The sequence below is a fragment of the Dipteris shenzhenensis genome, chromosome 15 (assembly GCF_047967505.1).
Source record: "Dipteris shenzhenensis isolate YYH24624 ecotype China chromosome 15, Dip_SZ_1.0, whole genome shotgun sequence".
Classification (NCBI taxonomy): Eukaryota; Viridiplantae; Streptophyta; class Polypodiopsida; order Gleicheniales; family Dipteridaceae; genus Dipteris; species Dipteris shenzhenensis.
Window position 1 is genome coordinate 50,400,353 of NC_141610.1, and position 11,000 is coordinate 50,411,352.

The 11,000-nt window shown below is 40.7% G+C and overlaps 1 protein-coding gene across 11 annotated transcripts; it reads right to left on the reverse strand.

Moving 5' to 3' along the window:
• Positions 1-736: 736 nt before the first annotated feature.
• Positions 737-5,058, reverse strand: LOC147893937 (uncharacterized). Of its 11 annotated transcripts, none has more exons than XR_015542241.1 (5): positions 2,232-4,894; positions 2,010-2,124; positions 1,810-1,919; positions 1,503-1,631; positions 737-1,366 (listed from the first exon to the last, which is right to left on the reverse strand). XR_015542241.1 is itself a non-coding variant. In XM_087386179.1 (5 exons), the coding sequence occupies exons 2-5, from the start codon at positions 2,806-2,808 to the stop codon at positions 1,594-1,596; spliced, it is 840 nt and encodes a 279-aa protein (XP_087242305.1). In that variant the 5' UTR covers positions 2,809-2,822; positions 4,926-5,058; the 3' UTR covers positions 737-1,593. The 11 variants fall into 11 exon arrangements, 9 of the variants coding, with proteins under 9 accessions (XP_087242305.1, XP_087242300.1, XP_087242306.1 ...); XM_087386179.1 differs by adding an exon at positions 4,926-5,058 and having other exon boundaries at positions 737-1,631; positions 2,232-2,822; XM_087386174.1 differs by adding an exon at positions 4,926-5,037 and having other exon boundaries at positions 737-1,631; positions 2,232-2,879.
• Positions 5,059-11,000: the final 5,942 nt, after the last annotated feature.

The following is an 11,000-nucleotide window of genomic DNA, read 5'->3' on the forward strand; positions in this document are numbered from 1 at the left end:
TGAAGAGCCTTCTTCCCTAAGGACTTCACAGTCTAGTGTGAGCAGCTAAACCAAAAGAAGCAGCTAAGATTTTTAAGACCCTTGATGAGATGTTGAAGAAAGCAAAACACTCCTCTTTGAGACCTCCACAAACCATGAGGATACCAATAGGACCACCAGTACTAGCCTCTATTAAGGAAGAGCCTGAGCCTAGTGACCCACCTACCAAGGGAGCTTCATCAAGGATGGCTTTATCCACAACGAAGGGAAAAGGGTTCTACATTGCCACTGATTCAAGACCAGCTTAAGCTAAGGACAGATATGGCTTGCTTATCGGTTGGAACTTCAATAGGGTGATGTCACATACATCCTTTGGAGGATGATATGAGAATCTACAAAGCTTGAAGCAACGGTAGAAAACAAACAAGGAAAAAATTGGCGCAACTATTAGCACAATGGCAAATCTAGAGCCTTCTCCAAGTTGCGAGGACTGATACTTACAGCTTTAAATTTGATGAATTCACCCAAAAATTAACATAACTTTCTCATACAAGCTCCGAGTTCAACCCTCCAAGTAATCAAATTGATTGACACAAGTTATTTGGAGCCATCTATAATGTTAGAACTTTCATATTCTAGCTTATAAAAAATTTGTACATGAAGCTTATGTATACTTAAAACTATTGAAGCATTGAAAATAGTAGCATGGGCTAATATTTGTAACTATATATTGGAGAAGTTTCACTCAATGACATACACTTCCATAGTTGTGTTCCTAAAAGATTCGCCCAATGACCTAAACCTCACAACTATATTCCCTTCTTATTTTTTTACCTTGACAATGAACAGGCCCAAAAGGCCTCAATTGAATGTTGGCAAGAAAGCCAATGAATTGACTTTTTTGCCAATGTTGACTATACTTTCATAGAAAATGGAAAATATATAAATAAACCAAATCGCCTTCAGCTGTGCACAACATAAATCGGCATAACCGTCAGTCCAAGAAATGTTTCACTCAACCACTCTGAAAAAGGCTTGTAAGCGATCTGCCAAGTTGTGATATTCATGACACTGGAACAGAATTCAACTTCTCAAACATCTGTAGCATTTTCTATGCATTATCCACATTTACCTCCTAATCAGCAGCTTTAAAGGATTCCATTCGCTATGAGCCATAACCCGACTTTCCATGTGTACCAATCCAAATTGAAAATTTCACAAGGGATTGATTATATCTTTATCAGGTACAGATGACAGAAATACTCTGAAAGGGGTGATACTGACATGTATGTCCGGTCTTCTGCAAACCATTCTGTTGTCCAAAGTTCTCTTTGATTCTTTTTCTGTTCTCAGAGTATGCATCGCCATTAAGGCAGCCACACAACTTCTATTCACAAGAACACGTAAATCCTTCAGCGTGTGACTTGAACCATAGACTGGGGAAGTTATGAATATAGCACGAGAGAACAGAAGAGCTTTAATTTGTAAGTTCTGAAGGCATTGACACTACTTAGTATACATACTCTTTCAACATTCTAGATGAATGCCAAGAATTAGTTCCCAAACAAGGATTCTTGAGCATACAAAAAGAATAGACACTGTGAAATTGCACCTTCAATCACTTCTGTAATGTTTCTGGAAAGAATCAGGACCTGCCAGACGATTCCAAGAAATGTGTATGATTGATAGCCATATGATTCAAACTTGCAAAAACGTGTTTATGGGGGCACAAGCAGTACTTAAATGATGGATCAAAGGAAGACTATAGTTAATTCCAAGTGCATCAACAGATTGCTAGTTAACACACTTTAGCAAAACCAGTTGCTATACCTTGACCCTTTCTCATATTCTCTGCCACAGTCTTCATTGCATCTGCCATTTTTATTAGAACGTCTGCGAGGACTTCTGTCAGCTGAGCACTGAACTGTTCTTGAGCAAGTCTGCAGGAACAAGAGGAACACCGTTGATTCAGAGTTCCAAAAAGAGTGGTGCATCACTCCAAACAACAAGAGATTAACTCGATAAGATACCTGGTAGTGCTTTTCAAGGCCTCACTGATAGGATCACTCCCACTGTCAGCCTGAGAGCTTTGGCTGTTCTTCCTATGATCTGTGGCTGGCATTAATTGTTCTTTAGATAAAGCCCCTGCATTGACCCTCACAGCAGAAATCATTTTCAATTAATACACAGAATATTCAGCAACATAAACCACAACACCATGCTGAAAATATTTGACGCAAATCTTGTCTTACATGAGCCCTCTTGCAACGATGGGTCTCCATGTGACTCTTGCTCTATGTATGTCAGTACAGCACTAGAACGACCATCTAGAGAACCACTTGGAGCATCATGATCACCACACACGTTGATACACCTTGCCTTAGTTCCAAAAAGTCTTTGAAGTTGCATGGACGCTTTGGAACCCATAAATGAATCCATGATATCATAAACCTCTCTGTCAAAACTACCAGGTAGGTTCTTATCCTTCCTACTGGAGGAGGACATAAGCCAAAAGGATTCTTCCCCAAAAACTCTTTCACAATCCTTTATTCTCTTGTAGTTCTTTGATAAGTCTTGCCATCGCTTGCGACACTGTTCTGCATCCCTGGCTACTCCATCTTTCGCACACATGGATGAAATGCGTTCCCATTTCTGTTCACTGGTTGACATGCGCCCTTTTGTACTGGCACTATTGTACTCATCCATTTGCCTTTGGTAAGCTTTCACAAGAATGATGGTTTCACGCTTTTCCCAATTTGGATATCGAACTCGAGCAACCTTTGCTTTCTTGGCTGGTGGCTCTGTATGGTGCATATGCGTCTCTTCCATGGAATATCCCAATGCTATCCCACAAAAGATATACATCAATACGCTTTTGTCATGACATGATCAGGAACAGCCTAACATATGAGCATAAGAATTTATTCATTCAGACTATTCAAGTAGTAGCATGGATGCTGGCTCATAGAGCAGCCCACATCGTTGCACAAGAGATTGCATGTCCAGGCAAAGAAAACCCTAAGGGCCTCCAGATGCAAAACATCATCTCACCCTTTTAATATGACTCTTATAAGGCATGTGTTGTATGTGGCATGCAAGAAAAAGGCTTGACTTAGATCACTATTTGCCTAGAGGTTGGGCAGTCTGCTAATAGATTAAGCAAATGAGTCGTGAAGAAGATGGCAAAAGGCTGTCCCCATTACATTCTAATGGCTGGCCGAGTGTCGTGCAGCAAATAAGTTGTGAAACACATGGAAAAGGGCCATTCAATTCAACCTTCGATGTAACAGCTTACAACAGATATAGGCTACATACCCTATTGCAAATAGGCGTCATTGATCATTTCCTATTAGCATTTTCTTATTTAGTCAAAAACCAGACATAGTTCAGGAACCTATGGTGCTCCCAACCCAAAAGGCCGCCCCTGCAACCTCTAGATCTGCCCATGTGACATGAAATGTTGCCCCTCAAATTGCAAGTGTCCTACCCCTATGTCGTCCATATTTTGAACATCACAAGAGGGGCTGTAACCCATTCAACCCAGCACACTCAGAAGAACAATGGCAGCCAGCAATTAGGCTAACCTATGCATTGACGAGCAGCATAATGTATGTACTAATCACATAAAAGCAACCGGAAATCCCCTAATGGAAGGAAGCCATGCGAAATGATCATGAAAAAACACACTGGGGGTTGGTTGGTGTCGAAGTTAGGTTACTTTGGTTATGGAAAAAGCCACTATTTGGGGTCTCATCATGGTCAGTTTAGAGAGGGTGACTCGTGAATGGCAAGGGTGACTCTCGAGGGGTGGTTTGGGTATAGGGGATTTCGCCATGGGTGGGTGTTGGAGGCGATGGGTAGATGTATGCTTTAAGGGACCCTGAAATGCCTACGACACGTGGACTTGGGGACTATAGTCCTATATACAATGCTGTGAGCCAGTAGTCCTTGAATATAATGCCTCGAGAGAAGACCCTCCTCCCATCCAGCAGGCTCTTTTGGGGTGCGAGGAGGTATGCGTGCTTAGGTGGGACCCTCCGTACTCAGTGCTTCCCTAGGCTTCTACTTGGCAGGCAGCCACAATGAAGAGCAATTTGCCCAAGGCACAAGGATAAATTTGGAGAAGGGGTATAAATTAGCAGGAGTAAAGCCCAAGAAGACGGAAGAGTGGAAGAAGAGAGGGGGATGAGGAGTGAGAGAGAAGGGGGAGTAGCAGGGGAGGGTGTAGGAGAGCAAGTCAACCTTGCCACACTGATGAAACCAATCTGAGAGCGGAGATCCAAATCGTGTAACTTCAGCCAAAAGCAAGCACTAGAAGGGCCGACACTATGTACAGTCGATTTCTATTCACGAATCTATGACGATCTGTCAACAATTACCAGAAATCCGTACCGTGAAGAGGACTGGCCCTGTAAACTTCCAAATCCCACGGATAAATTTGGAGAAGGGGTATAAATTAGCAGGAGTAAAGCCCAAGAAGACGGAAGAGTGGAAGGAGAGAAGGGGATGGGGAGTGAGAGAGAAGGGGGAGTAGCAGGGGAGGGTGTAGGAGAGCAAGTCAACCTTGCTACACTGATGAAACCAACCTTAGAGCAGAGATCCAAATCGTGTAACTTCAGCCAAAAGCAAGCACTAGAAGGGCCAACACTACGTACAGTCGATTTCTATTCACGAATCTATGACGATCTGTCAACAATTACCAGAAATCCGTACCGTGAAGAGGACTAGCCCTGTAAACTTCCTAATCCCAACGGGAACGGATCTCGATTAAAACCCTTAAAACTTTAACATGAAGCAATACCAATCTAGCAGAACAGTCATGCGTAAAGACGAGAGACATATCTTTAGAGAGACCAATTAACTCCAACATCCGAGCAAATGATGCATAGATACGATCCATCTGGAATGTAATCAATTTAGATTAAACAAACAAGATTGAAACCTACAAAAAACGAGGAAATTTATTCAGCCGCACCGTTGATTTCCACGGGTTCAAAGTCGGTATGACATCTGTCCAATTCTGCGATTGCTCTAAGGAGGGTTTTGAGTGTGTGACTTTTTGTTTGCTGCAGAGAGGAAAATTTGGGTCCACATTCTCTTAATTACATTGCAAGCTGACTTTTAGAGGAGAGTGCCTCTCAATGCTCAGGTTTTTCCAAGTTATAAAGTTAGTTGCCCGCGTTCGATTCCCTTGGTAATACCCCACAAGTAGTACACCCCTCGTAGATGACTCTCCATGTGAGTTGAGCGGGGCGAGGGCAGGGGGGGTAGGGGGAAAATGGTGGCAGTCTTTTTAATTATTTTTTCTCAGGTTCACGTCACCTTTTTAAGTCATAGCTACATTGCTCAGCTACAACGGCCAGATCAAGCGTACTGGAACTCAATACTTTTTCCAATAAAGGATGAATGCTAGAGGTATTTTAGCCAGCGCATTCGACATTGCGTGAGAACTAAGCAATTGACGAGGCTAAGCAATTTTTCTGGCGATTGGAATCAGATGAAGGTCAAATTCATGTTTTCATTCGTTTTATTGGAGCCTAGACACTAGAGACACTATGTTCAAATCTAAACAAAAAAATGCTAGAGATCGAAAAAGGCTAAAAACACAAAAATTGCCAAACACGGCTAAGCATGAAAGGCAGAACGATCCATTCTCTTATGTGGGAATGTGTTTTAAGATCTTATTCGATTCTTTCATTTCTAGTGTGCTTACCTATGTATCTGATTCCACATAATAAAAGGAGACGTGATTCTTTCCTAAGCTTCCATGAGTAAGAATATTTGTTGGTTTTGTTCAAAGTTTTTGATGGGGTGTGGAGGTGACACATGAGAGGATGCTCTTCTCTTCTATTGATCAGTCTACTCTCTGCACTCCACCATAGCCATGAAGATTGCTTAGCAGCTGACAGCTGATTGAGGATGAGGATGGTGAAGAAGAAAAGTGGAAAGCATAATAAATTGCTAGGCACGACAGAAACAAGGAGGCTATTGTGGACGATGAAGATCAGTAGAAAGTCACAAAAGCAAATGGAGATGATGACAAAAATTCCAAACCCAATGTAGCCAAACGGGATCTAAAATTGGACATCTCATCAAACGACTAGCTACATGATAGTTTGTAGTCTCCCTTTCTTGGGCATGATTATCCGGCATTAATGTGCCCACAACATTTAAACTCCCATTGTCGGCATATGATGCATCTATCGCTAAACAGCTAACTGGCACTCTTGTTGGCATAAAATTCACCAAGACAGTGTCAATCGAGTAATCTGCATTCAAATTCTACCTGACCAAGGAACCCGCTACTCGATACGGCTTTATCTTACTTCCATTATACAACTTGGGGAATACATTCTTTTGCAAATCTTCAAGTTGAACTGTCCCATGGGAGAAAACTTCAGTTGATGGTAGGGACCATTCCATCCCAATTTGAAATTCATTTTGAGAGGCACCAACTTGGCATTGTATAATAATAGGAACATACCCTTCTTCAAACTCTTAGGCACAATTTGCATATCATGCCATGCCTTTTTCCTGCATTGTATCACCTATTATGACCAGGCTACCTAGAGGCATAACTCATCCAGGTGGCTTAGCTAATAGAATCCACCCTTGCTTGCTTCTGACTCATCAAAGTGATGCTCGGTTGCAATACGAAGATTGGGAACAATAAATTCGAAGGGAATGACTGCTTCTAAACCAAAGGCCATACAAAAACGAGTAAGATTTATAGTCACCTTATAAGGTGTTGTATATGCCCATAAAGCAGAATGAAGTTGGGTATCCCGTTCACTCTTCAATGATTGCACTATTTTTGTGAGGATAAGCTTAAGTTTTTTTTGTGTGGACTCGGCCTTGTCATTGCCACGATGATAATAAGTAGTGGAAACTATATGCATAATTTTGATTCAATTTTGAGCAGCTGTACCACATCATTAAGGAAATGTGTACCTTGATCACTAACAAGCTGCAAAAGGCATCCATATCTACAAATGATATTTTCAAAAATGAACTTAATAGTGTTTTGAGCCGAGTTATCGCGGAGTGCTTTAGCTTTAGCCCACCTTGTAGCATAATTAGTAGCTACAATGATGCATTTATTTCGTGTAAACCTTTCACATTTTAAAGGGACAAAAAAATCGAAACCCCATATTTGAAATGATTCCCATGGACGAGTAGGTTGTAATGGCATAAACTGATTGGCCAATCATTGTATAGTGCAGTGAAAGACATCACAGTGCACAGACTTAGTTTGAGCATCCTTGAATAAGGTTTGCCACCATAATCCTACCTACTATGACACTTTTTTGGTAGTTAACTCCCCTTGGAAATGTTCTCTTGAAGGACCCAAGTGAGCTGCTTACTGCAAAATAATTGCTTTAACATCTACACACTGATGATAAAGGTGTCCACCAATCAAAGTGTATTTCCAAGCCTTCAAGGCTAGTTGTCTACACCTATCACGAGGCATTGTATCAAGAAATTTACCCTTAGACAAATATTCCATCAACTCGGCATACTCATGCTCACAATAATCAACTACAAAGAGTTCATCATTCGGAAGTTCAGTACCATCTACTATGACTCTGGCAATTCATCATCAAGTATTGGAGTGTCAATAACGGGTATTGTGTCTAGAGAATCTACCTCTTTCGGTTGCTCGGCTGACTCTTTAATTTGTTGGGCAAAGAAATCTCAACAATATGGAGCTATCTGCATTAACTTAGCAAATGTCAGACTGACTTGCATCTTCTTGATTATTTCCCATGCTCGAGCTAGCTCTGTGGTAGGTTCTATTGAAACACTCAGTTTTGACGCATTTGCCTTATATTTTGAGAATTCTCCTTGCTAGTATTGGATTGCTAAATCTATTCAAACACTTCCACTGCTAGAGCTTTACCCTTTAAATCTCTCATAATTTTGGCAATTGACTCTTTTTTAGCCTTTCAATTAATGTCTTTATTTGAAAAATATGTGTTTGTAGTGGTTGTAACTGATCCTTTTGATCGAGTAACCACTTCGGCATCAACTGTACTGGGCAGCTTGGCTATAACTACTCGGCATCCTAGATCCACTTCCTTTCTTTCAAAGCTAGTTTTGAGAAATTTCAAATGTTCAGCCACAATTAGAATGTAGATGATTTTCGCCAAAAAAAAACACTTGATCTTAGATGGGTCTATTTTTTCCTTACCATTCTTACCTTTGTCCTTTTGCTTGGGACATGGTGGCTTACCATTTGGTGGCTGAGCATCAGTCATCACTTGGTTCGCGACAATTGGCAATTTTTACCATTGAACCAATAGTCCAAGTCATCATGCCCAAACTTCATACAAGTAATGAAATACTAAATTTTGCTTTCCTCTTCTAAGTGTCCACCCTTGGAAAACTTATTAATCATTTCTCATTGTTGCTAGGTTTCCCTCAAATGCCCAATTCTTTTAAGGCCTTCTTCAACTTGGTTTTGAGCTTATCGTTTTGATGGTGTCTCGTTGGTGTCGCTATCAGCATATATATTCTTCTCCTTTTTCTTCAAGCCTTTACTCTTCTCTAGAGCAACAGCTTGGTCTAGCAATTCTTCATAAGTTGTAGTTGGATTAACTATCTCTGGCTTGTGCAAATCTACCTGAGTACAGCCTGTGATCAACCAGGCTCACATAGACTTGTTATCTAGAATAGTGCTCAATGTATTGATAAGATCTCGCATCCTAAGCACAAAGTCTTGGATGGACTCTCCTTTGTTTTGCTTCAACTCACTTAGCTTCATTCGAACATCTTCTTCATTGATTTCCTGCCTAAACCTTCGTAGGAATGCTTTAGAAATTGCATAACAATTAGGAGAATATCCAATTGGGAACTAGTTTTGAACCATCTCTAATAATTTTTTATTAAGGAACACAAAAAATAGTCCATGTATTCCTCGTATGTTGTGGCACCATTGATGTGACAGACTCATAAGAAGCTCTGTAGGTGACTATATGGATCTTCATCATTAGTGCCTTTGAGATTTTGAAATTTTACATTGATGTTTGTGCTAGACTTAGTTTTTTTTACTCCATAGCTCAAGTAGATAGGTCTTGCACTTGGAAGGACCAAGTCACTGCTTCTCCACCTATCATAGTAGCCTTCATGTGTATGGGGTCACTGTTGACTATCCCATAGTCAGTTTGTACTATCTTCATGCCTTAGAGGTATAGGTCATCGTACGTCTGTAAGACAAGTAGAATTTTTATCCGCAGTGAGAGGAACTTGAGAAATTTTCCTAAGCTACTGCACATTCACTTCAGTTAAATTGATTCTTCGGCCATTTGTTGTAGCTAGCTGTCTATATTCATATCTTTCTTGACAATTCCCCTAGAATAATAGTCGAGTACTGTTGGAATGATTCTCTTCATTATTTGAGTGGGTCTTCACATTCATTTGGATTTTCTATAGAGGAAATGGCCATCCATTCAAAATCCAAGCTTTCCATAGATGAATGATTTGGCTCTACTTGCCATGGTGGACCTTCATCTGCCAATCTTCTAGGATGCCTTAGCCCAAGAGTAGCATTCTATCCTTCTGACTCTACATAGTAATCAACTTCTACCCCTGGGGTAGTGTGGCCAAGTCTCTCTCCTCATGCTTGTTGCTCCTATTGGACAACTGATGCTTCTACCCAGCAGGTTGCTTTTGGCATAGAACTTGCTCTAGTTTTCATGGCAGGATGTCGCCCATTCCTTTGGCTCAGGATCTCTGCATGCTTGGCCATGTATCTTTGTCTTATTTCCAATCGTGTGTGAGACATTGAATAAGATAGAAATTATCAGAGTATCTATTTGAATACTTTGCGTATCCCACACACCAACCTTCAAGCACAACACCAGACTATGCCACTCGTCTACACTTCCTAGAACTTGTTTCACTTTGTCACTAGTCAACATGAACCTCATAGACCTCAGCACTAATCTTACTACCTTGGTTCTCTAGATCTCCTGAACCAACAACTCATCAACTCATAATTCAACTGACCCTTCCCCAGTAGGATCGCCAAAATGTTGATGCTTCAGTTCACTCATTCGCGGGGCTAACTTAAAAGGTACGCAGTGTTAACCCAACCTTGTGCAGTAGTTGGTGAAGATGATCTCTCTTGTAATCTTAAATATAACATGCTTACGTGATAGAACATATGACAACATTAACACTCAAAGTTTGGGGTTAGTAGTTTATAGGAGCCATATGATGATGAGAAAATATCGAGCTTCACACAAAGAATTAATACTGAGTGCAATTCACCATAAATGACAAGAGTATAAACAAAAGGAATAAATGTATATTGATCTACTTACAACAAGCTGCCTAGTATTGCAATGGACACTTAGTAATCTGCCTAACCTAGCAAGATGAAGTGGGAGGAAGAGAACTCACACACTACTCTCTTGTTCTCTTCTCTCCCTTTGTTACAATGTCATCTCTTCTAACTAAGTAAAACCGCCTTCTAAGAGCAGTAGCACTTTGTGTGTCATGCCGCTACTTGTGATTCGTGGATCTACTAGAATCTCTTGCATGTTAACTTCAAAATGGTGCTCAGTCTAGAACATTCCACTACTTCCAAGTAAGTTGGCACTTAATGACTGCACTTTGAACCCTGCTGTGTTAGCCTGACCCAAGGGCTAACACAATTGATCCCAATATAATTGAGCTCAAAGTACAATCATCAAGCATAAAACCAATAACACTAGCGACATCAGTGTTAATATGGAATCACCCACAATAACGACCATCTAGCATGGCCAATCACAGGCTAGTTAGGCATCCCTAACTAAACCACACAAATTATCCACCTGGACCCCCACTACATGCAATGTGATCCTATAGATTACTTTGCCATAGTCACACTTGACTAAAAATAAAATAATTTCCATAGCAAGAATTATCAAAAATAGAATTTTCATAAGATCCCTCTTGCTTAGATTGCAATTGACCTCAGTTGCACATTTGCTTATAGGAACTGATGAGGCTTGGAGAAGCTTGGGAGAACCGCT

Excerpts from the sequence above, each read along its gene's own strand:
- LOC147893937 (XM_087386174.1), bottom strand. The coding sequence starts at position 2,844 with ATGTATATCTTTTGTGGGATAGCATTGGGATATTCCATGGAAGAGACG. Across the intron at positions 2,125-2,231 it reads ATCGTTGCAAGAGGGCTCAT|GGGCTTTATCTAAAGAACAA; the intron begins GTAAGACAAGAT and ends GGGTCAATGCAG. Across the intron at positions 1,920-2,009 it reads GCCTTGAAAAGCACTACCAG|ACTTGCTCAAGAACAGTTCA; the intron begins GTATCTTATCGA and ends TTGTTCCTGCAG.